Source organism: Dacryopinax primogenitus, assembly GCF_000292625.1.
Source record: "Dacryopinax primogenitus strain DJM-731 SS1 chromosome Unknown DACRYscaffold_24, whole genome shotgun sequence".
NCBI lineage: Eukaryota > Fungi > Basidiomycota > Dacrymycetes > Dacrymycetales > Dacrymycetaceae > Dacryopinax > Dacryopinax primogenitus.
Window position 1 is genome coordinate 225,092 of NW_024467221.1, and position 13,064 is coordinate 238,155.

Sequence of the window (13,064 nt, forward strand, 5' to 3'; positions counted from 1 at the left end):
GTCAGCGGTATGATACACATCCTCACACGCATACCCCTGTTAGTATTATCACAGGCCGGCGATGTTCACCGCCTCTGAGCCCCTTGAACCTCGGGGAGTACATCGCACGGGCCGAGATTCTGGACACGCTGTGCGCAACAGCATCCCCTTTAACCAGATTCTTTTCGTGGGTGGACTCGTATTACCCAGTCATCTTCTTCTGCGCAGGTGTTGTTCCTGACGTCCCGCCTCATGCGCGACTTGCCGGGGAAAACACCGTGGAGGGTATCCTGTTTGGAGTTATCGTCTAAAGTACAGCTCCGCGTCGCGTTTTCGCCGATAGTACGGTGAGAATTTAGAAATCTACAATGCAGTTGATCCCTGACGCGTCCGTGCATTGTTTTTGAACACGGGGTCAGAGATTCAACAAGCACTTATCAATATGAATGATATGATCGGTCCCTGCGAGTTGGCAACCTTATTGTTTGATTTCTTTCCCTAGTTCGCCAGACCATGTTTCAGAACCACGGTTGTTTCAGGTCCCAATTGCAAGCGCAATGTCAGACGTGGACAAGTGATGCAGGCATGAATGGACACATTGTTACATGACATGAACTCAAAACCTGCTAGGTAAGTGCCCACTACGCGAAAAAGGATGCAATAACTGTTGACACTCGCAGGGACTTGCAATCATATCCTTCATATTGATAAGCGCTTGACGTTGAATCTCTGACCCCGTGTTCATTTAAAAACAACGCACGGACGCGTCAGGGATCATTCACCGTACTATAGGCGAAAACGCAACAGGAAGCCGTACTTCAGACGATAACTCTCCTGTTTGTATCTCGCGCCGCTCTATGTGGGTTGTTCGAGCCATGAGAACCTCATGGTTACAGACCTCATACGGGTGCACTGGGGTGTCACTTGGGCTGCTACGCGTGCGAACCACAAGAAGTCATCCGATCTTTTGGCAGCCTGGTGCCCGGTCTGTTTCTCCAAGAGGCAACCACACAGCTCTATCAGCAACTGACTTGGCTTTGGCTCCCCATGCCTCTACGTCGGTTTATTCTACGTGGACAGGATTTAATTCGGTGAGCCAGTGCTCTCGCTCAATTGTAATGGACGCATGGCAGCGCAACGAGGCGTGGGCCAAACCCCATTGAATCCTGGCCGGCGGAAGCTATCTCGATCGAACCGCGGACAACACCGCAGGGTTGGACAAAGTGCTTAAGAAGGCACTCGAGGGCATAAACGCCCACCAAGCTGGTCTTCACTTCCATTGCCATTAACTCCAAGTGCCGCGCAGTAAGTACCACTCGTCGTGTTGATAATCGGCTGATTTGGGCTTTGAACAGTTTACACAACTTTTCATTTCTCTCTCATCATTCACTCCTCTCGCAAATCATGCACTTGTGCAAACTCGCTGCTCTCCTCGCTGCCGGTGTCATTGTCACCGTCTCTGCGATTCCCATCCACAATGTCGTCCCCGCTCTGTCCTTGCGAGATCTAGAGCCTGCGGACCGAAACGAACTAAGCGCCCGATGGCTAGACCCCGATCTGGATGCCCGTACGCTACGATTTTTGCGTGATATTAGGAAATGCTCATTCAAGGTGTGTCCTTTCCTCTCCATCACACCACATAGAAGCTGAGCAAGAACAGTTGAGGCAAAAAGTGAAATACAACGGACCGCCAACAACATACAAGAAACAGAAAAAACCGTCAACAACAGGCCAGGAAGAGGAAGAAGGACAGGTGGGCGTAATCGTGAAGGTGCCTGATCCTGGGGTGCGTGAATTTTCGGTCTTCAACAAGAAACTTCTGACGGGGAGGCCAATAGTCAGATATATACAAGGTTTCCTTCCGTCAAATGGAGAGGGATAAGCGGGGAATCGGGCACGCTCAGTACCGACAAGATTATATCAAGTGTACCGATCTGCGGTCTGCGTAGAGATAAACCCCGCGCGCTAAGATGAAGATCACCGGCCACTGAAGAAGGGGTCTGGTTGTACCTGGTCGGGAACGTGCGGGTGTACATATCTTTCACGTGTGACTAATGGATGTCGGTGTACATATTCCAATCAAGCTCGCGTTTATTGCCAAGGTCCTTTTGGAAGTGGCGCATGTCCTCTGTCTCATTCGGCCCTATTTTCTATCTTGCTATTGATACCCCTGAGGCTAGTTGCTGGTTGTAACTCCCCTTGCGGTGATCAGAGCCAAAAGCGGGAGTGAACTTGTGATGGACGGTGCAGAAGGGGCGGATTGACAAGACTCACAAGATCGAGTATGAACTCCACCTGACCGTTGTAAAGCAGAAAATGAATGAATTAATATCAAGAGCATGCGGGGAATGATCGGCAGCTGATCAGGGTCTATTCTATATCGGGTGCATTCCAGTGATTCCGGAAGCCGATTGGAGTCTGTGAGGAATGTTCGTCGTCAGGGGGTTCACTCTGGGGATTTTACTCTTCTCCCTCGACGCCCTCCTCGTTCTCCTCGACCTCCTCGACGTCCTCAACCTCCTCGACGTCTCCAACCTCCTCAAACCTTTACCTCGACTGGACTGGTGCTCTTGACCTCCCTCGCACACTCTGCTATTCCACTCGTTTCATATCGTGTCTCTACTGTTGCACCTGTGCATCAGTTCATCGCATCATCAACTCTACCTGCTGGCAAACATCCTCCTACATCACACCCTACACCCTCTGTAGGAGAGCATGTCGACACCTGCACCTTCACACCCAACAGGCACTCTTCGCTCTCTCCGTCAACGATTCTCCCTCTCTCGTCCTTCCACCGCGCCTTCTCCACCAGCAGCGTGCTCCTACATCCCATCCACGCCCTCTCCTGCACCACCATCATCTCACCTCCCCTCCCCTGCGCCTTCCGCACCCCCAACAACATACAAAGGTCATTCAAAACGACGCAGCTTTGGGATATTCACCAAACCACGGCGCTCGGGCATCTCCAACCAGGATGTAAGAGATTGGGAGTCGTCGGAGGGGAGGAACAGCGATCTTGCGCGATCGGAGGGGTATGGGGAGAGGAATACTCTCGAGTTACCGAGAGAGAACGGTCCAACGAATGGATTCCCTCCTGGCCTTGAAAATATTTACCAGCAGCAACAGCAGAAACAACAACAGTATAAGTACGTACATGCATATATACAACGCGTAGGCTGACATTACGCAGCAGTCGACCAATGTCACCAACTTACCTATCAGCCTCAGTCCCGAACGCGACACTCTACACGCCGAACATCCCCGCCCCTTCTCCCGGTGTCTATCCCTCTCAAGTCTACCCCCTCCCGCAACTTTATCCTTCTCCCTCCCCAGCACTCTACGCTCCTCTCCCCGCTCCCTCTCCTGTACCCGGGCAGTACCCCGCCCCTTCCCCCGGCATGACCATCCAGCTCTTGCCAGGGCAGTATGACGATCCCGCACTCATGCTGTCCAAAGTGAGGGAAGCGATGGCGCATATCCAGGGGATGGTAGAGAGTGTCGCGCTTGCCCGCGCTGCCTCTCCGCTTCCTTCCCCTCCACAGGTTTCTCCTCTTCCAGGCCTGCTTCCTTTGACGACTACGCACCAGCCGCCATTACGCACGTCTACACCTCAGAATGTCACCCCGGAGCAGCTGACACAGTCAGTATCCGATACTACAATTTCAAGCATAGCGACGATCACTCCAGCACCTCGCAAGCCTGCACCATTAACCCTCACGCTTACTCCAAGCTCCCCGTCACCCCCCAGACCGAGTCCAGCGGCGCCGAAGCGGAGCAACGCCGACCCCTCTCTCCCCCGGCCTAGAAAGGCGAGCACAGGCCCGAAGGCTGGAGCGAGGGATGGCCAAGTGTTGTTCCAGCGCGCTATCTCCCCGATTGCGCAGAGGCAGCGTGTGGACAGCCAGAGTGGTGGGACGCCTTTGTCACCTTCTGCAGTGGGTGCGCGATCGCCGAGCGCTGCTTCAGCTGGATTTGGCGCTCGTTCCCCCAGCTCAGCCTCCGTTGGGTTTTCCGCTCGCTCCCCTAGCGCAGCCTCTCTTTCAGGAATTCGTTCCTCTAGCGCCGCATCCAAGAGAGACGTACTCACCGAAGCGGAAAAACGCATGCCGTGGCGCGAGCGGCTCGCACTGAGGCGGGAGAGGCAGGCGGAGCTCGGCGTGCGGGCAGGGTTTGTCGCTCCTGCTCCTGCTGGGACGTCTGGTAGACCGGCAGGTCCTAGATCGGCTTCTGTTTCTGGTTATGCGGAGCTGCGCAGAGCGGACAGGCCGGGCACTGAAACCGGCACAAGGCCGGGTACGGCGGGAGCTGTGGGAACGGCAGGTACAGCCGCAGGTGGGAGGCCAGGTCATTCGCGCCAGGTTTCGGGAGCGTCGGAGTATTTTTCCGTTAGGGGAAGGTCGCCGGATTTGAGGGAGGAGGATCTTCGCCCCGATGAGCGGGAGCATGAACCGTATGGCGACGAACACGAGCATGATCCCCGCGACGAGCATGATGCTGAGCACGAGCTTGATGCTGAATACGAGCAGGACGAGGTCGAGGCATACGCTGATGCCGAAGACAGCAGGGAGGTGGATCGTGAGCGGACGATGAGGACTGCAGACTGGCTCGGTGCTGGGCCTGGCAGGCGGGCACTACGCGCTGCTGGGTTGCTGGAGGAGAACGACAAGGAGAGGAGGGAGGAGAAGGAATCATGTCCGCCTACGGCAGGTAGTAGAACGGCGAAACGCGGGAGGTATACACCTTCGTCCTTATCCTTCGGTTCCCAGGATACGGCTACTCGGAGGCGTTCCGTACGTTCTGCCTCTGCTGCCTCAGCCGCTTCGGCAGCTTCGGGGACGACACCTAGCCTGGTGGTGGATTCCCATTCTCTTACCCCTACGACAGCGAGTGCGAGCGCTGCGACCCCCTCACCGTCCCCCTCCGCTTACGGGATCATGGAAGCGCCCGGGCTTGCGCAGGTGCTGGAGCTGCACAACCTGGAGAAAGGGGCTCTGCTGGGAGCGTTGAGGGAGAGTAAGGCGCGCGAGAGGGAGCGGGAGGAGGAAGTTCGGAGACTAGAAGCAGAACTTGGGGCTCTGAGGAGACGGATCGACGAGCTCGAGTTGGTTGTTGCTAAGCAGGTTCAGCAGCAGCAGCGAAAGAAAACGAGGCTTCCGATGCCGAAACAACGCGTAGCAAGTGCGGCAGCTTCATTTGGTGATCGTCCCCCCCGGCCTGCTGTAAAACGCAGCGGCTCTGTCACCACGCTGAATGCGCCCCTCGTCCCCATCTCCCCACCCAGTTCAGGGAGGTCACATTCCACCGGGTCTGACTCGCCCACGCGCGTATTCCGTCCCTTTCCCCTGGAGGACGAGGAATTGGTCACCGCTACCCCTCGCAAGTCGTACGTGCCTTCCACGCCTCGCAAGTGGCAGGAACCTGCTACACCCCGGATGCGGAACGCGAACGTGAACCCGCGAGACGATGAGGAGGGGAGTGGGGGTGAGAGTGGAAGCGAGAGTGAGAGCGGGAGCTTGAGGCTCAAGACGGAGGATGAGCGGCATCTACAGGAGTTTGTGGATGTTACGCTTGGACTGGGGAGTGATGATGAGAGTTTCTATTGATCGCTTGGAAGACAGACCTACGATTGGGTCTATTGTCTCGTTCTCCCCGGTGAGAGAATGCATTGTTCGGGGATATGCGTGTATCTGGATACCCGCTTTCTTGACGTTGGTGACGCGTAACGCTAACGCTGAGGACATGGGTTATGTTTATGAGATATGGATATCGTATGCTTGACAAGTTGTTGCCACGAGCATGTAGGACATGTTATGCCACTGTCGTTACTCCTTCAATATCAGTTTTTTTTCTACAGTCATCAGGGGATACTAGTGCGCACCACCACAACGCCGAACCAGGATCCTGTACTGGAACGTGCTCATACCTGACTCTCAAGGGCTGTAATAGCTAACGTCTTATCATCGATTTGTCTCTTTTTCTCCGCCACGATGCACAGCTACAAATTGTGTTGTCAGAATACCGGGCCCCAAGTCCTGTGTCCTTTGACAACTTTCGAAAAAGGCTGAATGAGAGGTAAAATTTGGGGCGCATACCATTGGTTGACTGGGAGACGAGGTCACCTACGTAGAGAGACTCAGCGATGATATGGAGCCCGAGCCATGTTTGTCGGCAGATCTTAGACGCCCGCTTTAGCCCGTGACGCTATTTCGCATGTTGAATTCGTACTGTGGTTTAAAGAACTGTAGGATACTCTGTGCTATGTACAAGCATCACACCTTGGATACTGATATCAAGTCTTTCGGCGTGCAATGAGGGTAAGTTGACAACCGCCGCTCCCTGCTCCTGCCCCTTTGTTAATCTTCCACTGAAACCAACCTGCAAGTGCATAATCCCTGGGACAGTCGGAATGTTATTTCAACTCAATATTTCCTCGGGTCTCCTAGCATCGAGGAGAATATATTTACCTTCATTCCGGATACCGTAGCTATTGTTCGGATTCATTGTGTTTCGCAGTGGCTGCTTTCCAATAGAGACCATTGTCTTCGAAGGGCGTGGCTGCCAAGATCCACAATAATCTCACCCTGACTTGAACCAACAAACGTCCGAGCAGCTGAGGATGAAAGACCGCATCATCATCGAACAGGCCGTAGTACTGTACATGGAAATGAGCAGGTTCACGTGCGTAGGATCTTGCACTACAGGGTGCAACCTCTTGCCCAGAGATTCCCCAGGTGCTTTCTGGTGAGGTGCGTGAGGAGCAGAAGGCAATAAACCCAGACATCACTCACTTATCCGTCACATCAAAGAGGTCACCATCCAGTGGGTGAAATTGATCGGTGCCGCCAGAAATCCCCGCCTTGATGATGCCCGCCTCTGCTGTCCTTACGGTCAATGCCACGTCTCTGATGTTGCAAGATGCGGAACCCGCAGACTCTGCGGGTGAACTACACGCCCGATTCCTTGACAAGATCAGGGACATGTTCACCGACCCCTGCACACGGTGCGCAAGAAAGTGAGGCGGTTGTTAGGGAAGACGGAGCCGGGGAAACCGTGCGGCGGCAACGTATGCCTTGTCCTTTCCTGGAGAGTCTCTGCTAAACGTGAGCAGATAGAAGAGGTGCGCTGGTTGCACGACAGGAAGGTTAAGATAGTTCGCAGGATTAATGTACCGTACAAGGTGAGTGATGATAGTCTATTCCTGCGTTACGGGCGTCTGACTGGGAGGCGGTCAGATGTTCCAAGTAGTAGTTGAGTTTCTCAACGGGGGTGGGGAGGAGAGCGTGGCGTGTAACATGGTGACTGAAACGCGAGGAAAGTCATGATGAAGTAGTAGTGATTGTGCAATTTTATGCCTGTTTGGTGTGGTGAATTTACATAGATGACATTTCTGTGCAGTGCAGACATGGTCGTAAAGTACACACCTTGTAAGGGTGCAATATCCCCGTCAAGCACACCGTCGCCTGCTCTCCATCTTTCTTTTCTCTTACACTCTAGTCCGCCAGTTAACGTCCATGCCGACCTCCTGGCTCTCCCCATCGTTGACATCGCCCGCAAAAGCGCGTCACAACCTCAACGCACGATCCATCCCCTCCAATCTTTATGTCGTCCTCACCACCGCCGCTATCTCAAGCATGTTCACTCTCCTCGGCGTGCGCGTCTATGCTCGATACGTGCGCAGGATACCCAGTTCCGAATGGGTAAATCCCAGGATCCTAGCAGAGAAGAGGTGGATCAGGGGAAAGGTCACCAGGTGCGCGCGATCGATATACGTGACGGTGGGAGGCTCAGTAGGCAGCGTGGGAGATGCGGATAACTTTAGGCTGTTTCATACGCCTGTGCTTACTCGGGGACGGTGGAGGAAGGTTCCCCAGACTGCCCAGGGTATGTACCTAAGATGTTGCCCGAGTGATCGCTGACTGCTAGGACCAGAGCTGAAGGACCAGACGATACACATCCGCCTGGCGGGCGTTGACGCTCCCGAGGTGGGCATAGTGTCTCTATCTGCGATTTCCCTTCTAACTGATGCCAGCTCGCACATTTCGGCCGCCCGGCACAGCCCTACGGGCAGGAAGCGCTCGCCTGGCTTAAGTCGATGATCGAAGGGAAGACGGTCTATTGTCAGCTCTTCCGAAGAGATCAGTACGGCAGGGTGGTACGCTCTTCCGCATCTAAACATCTCCCCGGGTTAATGAGCGCTTAGGTCGCGACATGCGTCGTCCCGAGATGGTACCTTCCCCTCTGGTTGCGGTCGGGAAAGTGTGTCGAACTGGAGATGCTCCGCGCTGGCCTGGCGACGACATACACACAAGCGGGGGCAGAGTACGGCAAGTGGGGCGTGGACGAGTTCCAGAAAGTGGAGGAGGCGGCCAAGCGCGTTTTCCCTCTTCCCTCTTCTCGTGACCTGTCAATAATCGGGCGAGTAGGAAAGCGAAACGCGGCATGTGGTCCAAGATGTCAACGTACGAAAGCCCGGCGGATTATAAACGGCGATATAAGAAAGAAGAGACGGATGAGATGAGCAAAGCTATGGAGCCTGAGCAGCGAAACCGATGGAGAGGCATTTGGCCGTTCAGGTTGCTTTGACTCAACCACGGCCGATGTAGTATACATATCGGATTGAGCCCATGCCTCTTCGAAATATTTTCGGGCAGTGAGCAATACAGTGCCGAGAGATGTGCAACAAAGGGAGCATACTTGCGCGAAACGTGAGCGTCATTATATGCACGCTGACATAGTCTTCTTATCCCCCTATTTAGGATCTGCACCGCAGCAAATCATCGAATCATCGTCCGTAACCGTTACTTCACTAGTCGCCCTGGGTCTTCAGCGCGGCAGTTGAAAGCGTAAGAGCACTACACGGGACAGCTTTGTGATCATCCGAATCTAAGAAAACATCGTACAAAGGCTGTTGGCCTCCCATCAGAAATTTCCAATCTGACACCGAAGATTCACACATCTCCACTCGTTCTCCCAGCATTAAGCTGGATGACAATCTTGCCCTGGTGATTCTTGTATGTGACCTCGTCACCCATCTGGTCCTGATCAGCTGATAAGTTCTGAGATGTGGGGGAAAGAACAGACTTTGAATTGGGACGGCCTGGGCATCCTCATGCGTACGCTGCTCCTCCAGATCGGTGTCTAGCTATTGGCGTTCAGCTCGTGTACGTACTTCGCAAGTTCCGGATCGCGCAAGGATGGGTTCGGGGCGGAGTTGAGGACGGGAATCGCAAAGACGGCGATAGGAACACTGAGAGCAAAGACAGCAGCAAGTGTGCAAAAGTACATTATGTTTGTGGTAGGTAGAAGGATGAATGATGTGGGAGCGTCTCAAAGGCCAAAAGGGGGTGGTCAGTTTGATGGGGAGCGAGCGGGGGAGAGGCGAAGATCGCTCAGAAAGAAAGAAGAGGAAATCCGAGTCACTCGTCTTTGGTCGGGGGACACCTACGAAGAAGCTGACGTCTGAGGACGGAGCACGGGTGTTGAGTCCTGGGTGAGTCGGGAATTGGGAGCGCGCTTGGGAAGCATAGGTATTGTATACGAGAGCAGGTTGCAGAGAAACAGGATGATAGGCTCCGCCAGGGGCTCACTTCGTCAGCAACCCATCTGACAAAGATACTCTCCCATATTGAAATCCATCCACTGTTGCCCACACTCCTACAGAAACCCTGATCACACACAAATGTACCCTGCCTCAGAAACATGAACATCGACACAGTTTACACTGCATCAAGATCTATTATTATGCCCTGGAGCGGGATATGTACATCATCCAGGGAAAGCCATGCACCGTATCAAACCACTTGCCAGTGATTCTTTGCATGAAGGTTTGCGGGGAGTTGAGGTCTTCACATGCTCCCAGGAAAGGCCATGCACCGTTTCAGACTACTTGTCAGTGATCTTTTACATAAAGGTTTTCGTAGGTCTGAAGTAGTGACACTCTGCGGTAATCGGGTGGTCCTCGTTGTCCCACCTTCGAGAAACGAAGTGAACTTTGTACCTGTTCCGCTGCACGCCTTCCTGTCAGCACTTTCCATAGAAGGCGGAACATTGGCAAACCGTATCACCAGCTTCTGGTAGGCCTATAACGGTGCCCACTTGGCCGAAGTACCCGAGCTCTTTACCCATCTGCTCTTCTTCAGCTTATACACTTTGAGATAGTGTGAAGGACTGACCTTGAGTGAGCACCGTCTGTTGAGAGTCTTTCTCAGGATTGCACGAGGCTTGCTTAATAGCTTACGCTCCTCGAGATGATCGTCTGCCCATCGGGCGCTCAGGTCATTTGCGTAGGATACAGGCTCCACATCTCGTGTGGACAAGTTGGGGACCTTGTTGGTGGTTGGTAGCGCAAAGACTGCGAGAGCGAGGCTGAGAAGGCAGGCAGCGACGAGTTTCGATAAGTTCATGATGTTTGTGAGAAAAGTAGAGAACGAAAAAAGACTAGAATGTGAGAGCTGTCGAAACCCCAAGTCAGTCAGACAGTAGTGGTTGACCTGACGTGGTTGTGCGTACCGTCCGGCGCGTCTGTAATAATGGTAGTGGAGGGGAGAAGGAAGACTCGCTTGAGGCGACTTTCTTCCCTCCAGCCCCGGTTAAGAAGTAACGCATCCACACTCAACGTTAGGCAGTACTGCCTAACGTTGATCGCCTAGCCAACCGTGTTTGGGCAAGGGCGAGACACTGACGATCGAACATAGTGAGAATCAGGGTCGAAATTGTCGCTTGTATCAACAAATTCAACCTCCATGAGCCAGCAATAAGCAGACCAAACTCGGAGGTTAGAGTTTCATGCCATAGAAAAGGTGTAAGAGCATCTGACAGATCTTTTCAGACCAAACACCAAGTTATGTGAAAAACGAATGTTAACAACCGGTCGGAATCTTTCGTGTATTGGGGTGAGTTTGGGCCAGAAACAGCCTGATTCTCGATCGTTAGTGTATATACATATTAGGCGCCTTCACTCACGTGTTTGCAGGTCGAGGTGTTTCATTGGAGCTGACATAAGAGTCTGTGACCCGATCGGGACGGCCGGGTGATGTGAGCCGACCTTTCACTCACGCCACGCCACAATCACCGCGTGTTGACCCAAAATGCAATAGGGCATGGCAGGGTATTTTGGGTATTAATATTGGCAGGAACTTTCCTAGGCGGAACGCGCTTCTTTTTTCCGGATAGGATATAAACCTCCGTTTGAAACTACCAATCCAACCCTAGGACAGGTCTGGGCAACACGCGGTGAATATTGCGACTCTGGCGAAAAGAAGCACGCTTCTGTGAGAGCTTCACATCGCTTCTACGTCCGATGGATTTGGCCGTGTAGCACTAGTGCAGGTCAACTGCCTCAATCCGATCCACTTTAGCGAGTCCGATCCACTCTAGTGAGTTCGATCCAGTCGTGCTAGTCCAGTCCAGTCTCCAGTCCAGTCCAGTGCAATTGATAGCAAGTGAGGAATTAAGAAGGGAGAAGGAAGACCAAAGATCGATATCATGAAAGAGCTCGAGCAGGAGCATGAGAGAGCAGTGAAAGATGAGAAAACCCTTCGGAGCCGAAGTATTATTCCGTTCAGAGCGGAAGGATTCCCACCCTCACCCTTACCCTCACCCTCACCCACCCTCATCCTCTCCCACTCTCATCCACTCTCCTCACCCCTCACCCGGTCATGGCATTCCGAGCACTCCGCGCTCGGACAACTCTCAGCGCCAGCATCGTCGTACTCGGGACTGCAATCTTCGTCCGGCCTATGGTGCAGCTCGACGCCCCCGTTCCCGTTCCCAAATCTAAGGTGTGTCCTCTCGCGTCACTCCCCTGTCAACAGCTGACCCAAACGCTCACTCAAACGCTCCCAGCTACCCATCTACCCCTGCCCAACACCCGAGCTCATCTTACTCGACACTCCTTCCCAGCTCGAAGCTTCCATAGGCCACACACGGCGGGTTCTCACCGGCATCCTCCTCCAGGGGAGGAACAAGGTTCAGGAAGGGGTGGATGGGTGGATAGGGGTCGAGAAGTCTGTTGAACGTTTGTCTTTTTCCTGTTCCTGTTCCTCTGCCTCTTGGCTTAGGAGGTGCGGTGCACGGCACGGGTGCTTATGCGTTGATAGGAAAGGTCAAGCAGCTTATCCCTGCTGAGGAGCCTACGACACCTGGGATCCTATATGTAGGGGTAGCGACGCTCACAGGCTCCGTCCTAGGCCGGCATCGTACGCCCTCTTTCCCCTTCCCAAGTGCTCACTAACACCAGCGTAGGCCTGGCATACCGCCTCCTACTCCCTCCCGCATTCTTCATCGGTAGCATGGCATACTTCCTCCCTCTGACGAGCAAGAACCTATACGCCTACCTCCTCGAGCTAGAAACCCGGTACGCGCCTTCCCTGGGTGAGAAACATAGGGCTGCGGAGGAGGGGCTGCGTGGGGGGTGGGAGGGGGTCAGGCGGGGGGTGGAGGAGAACGGACGTTCGATCAGGGGAGAGGTGGGAAGGGGGGTGAGGGTTTTGGAGCGGGGGACGGGGGTGAGAGTTGGGGAGGCGTTTGGGATTCCTAGGGAGCGGAGGGTGGAGCCGGAGCAAAAGGAGCAACCGGAGCAAAAGGAGTCGGAGGGGGAGGAAGTGGGAGTGCAGAAGGTTCAAGAGAAAGTTGAGGAAGTTGAGGAAGTAAAACGGCTTGTTTGATTTCATACAAAATAAGGCATGACGCCCATTCCCTGCCTCTGCTGTCAGCCACCTGCATGCGTGCGTGCGTGCGGATCACTCACCCTACGCATCCCCACATCCCTCTCATTCTCCTTCGCCTCCGCAAACACCGTAAACCCCAGCCCTCCCCCCTCGCGTACAGCCAAAACACTCGCCAAGTTCCCACACCTATAACAATAATTCGGCGCGCTCCAAACAGTGACAAGCTTATGGTCGAACATGAACTTGTAGCCTTCTTGTACTAGCTGGTGGGCCCTGGCGATGAGGGAGAGGGAGTTGAGGTAGGTGAATTCGTGCGTTACGGGGCTGCCGAAGAGCCAGCCGGCGCCTCGGGGGGAGACGGCCCAGGTGGGGATGTCGTCCGGGTCTGACCACATGAGGTCTGGGGGGGGGGGGGGG

The 13,064-nt window shown here is 54.1% G+C and overlaps 6 protein-coding genes across 6 annotated transcripts in view; 4 read left to right on the forward strand and 2 right to left on the reverse strand.

Annotated features, from left to right (window-relative positions):
- Nucleotides 1-1,383: 1,383 nt before the first annotated feature.
- Nucleotides 1,384-1,928, forward strand: DACRYDRAFT_112081 (uncharacterized protein; the record flags this gene model as incomplete). The annotated part of the gene is made up of 3 exons (XM_040769347.1): nt 1,384-1,590; nt 1,640-1,765; nt 1,818-1,928. The coding sequence occupies 3 exons, from the start codon at nt 1,384-1,386 to the stop codon at nt 1,926-1,928; spliced, it is 444 nt and encodes a 147-aa protein (XP_040624019.1).
- A 1,449-nt stretch (nt 1,929-3,377) lies between these two features.
- Nucleotides 3,378-5,824, forward strand: DACRYDRAFT_25243 (uncharacterized protein; the record flags this gene model as incomplete). Its single annotated transcript, XM_040774080.1, has 1 exon — nt 3,378-5,824. A coding segment is annotated over exon 1 (1,208 nt), but the record flags the coding sequence as incomplete, so codon positions are not given.
- Nucleotides 5,825-7,490: 1,666 nt separating this feature from the next.
- Nucleotides 7,491-8,522, forward strand: DACRYDRAFT_72437 (SNase-domain-containing protein; the record flags this gene model as incomplete). Its single annotated transcript, XM_040775968.1, has 6 exons — nt 7,491-7,729; nt 7,775-7,860; nt 7,909-7,961; nt 8,009-8,131; nt 8,180-8,349; nt 8,403-8,522. Coding segments are annotated over 6 exons (789 nt in total), but the record flags the coding sequence as incomplete, so codon positions are not given.
- A 1,357-nt stretch (nt 8,523-9,879) lies between these two features.
- DACRYDRAFT_112084 (uncharacterized protein) lies at nt 9,880-10,382 on the reverse strand (the record flags this gene model as incomplete). The annotated part of the gene is made up of 3 exons (XM_040769348.1): nt 9,880-9,984; nt 10,036-10,104; nt 10,152-10,382. The coding sequence occupies 3 exons, from the start codon at nt 10,380-10,382 to the stop codon at nt 9,880-9,882; spliced, it is 405 nt and encodes a 134-aa protein (XP_040624022.1).
- Nucleotides 10,383-11,636: 1,254 nt separating this feature from the next.
- DACRYDRAFT_18863 (uncharacterized protein) lies at nt 11,637-12,644 on the forward strand (the record flags this gene model as incomplete). The annotated part of the gene is made up of 4 exons (XM_040771398.1): nt 11,637-11,759; nt 11,824-11,995; nt 12,039-12,176; nt 12,223-12,644. The coding sequence occupies 4 exons, from the start codon at nt 11,637-11,639 to the stop codon at nt 12,642-12,644; spliced, it is 855 nt and encodes a 284-aa protein (XP_040624023.1).
- A 44-nt stretch (nt 12,645-12,688) lies between these two features.
- Nucleotides 12,689-13,064, reverse strand: part of DACRYDRAFT_59500 (Metallo-dependent phosphatase) — a gene marked incomplete at both ends in the record, with an annotated part of 1,596 nt that continues 1,220 nt past the window's right edge. Inside the window, one exon of the mRNA XM_040775565.1 lies at nt 12,689-13,047. Within this exon, the coding sequence (XP_040624024.1) occupies nt 12,689-13,047 (359 nt within the window). The remainder of the gene's footprint in view (nt 13,048-13,064) is intronic.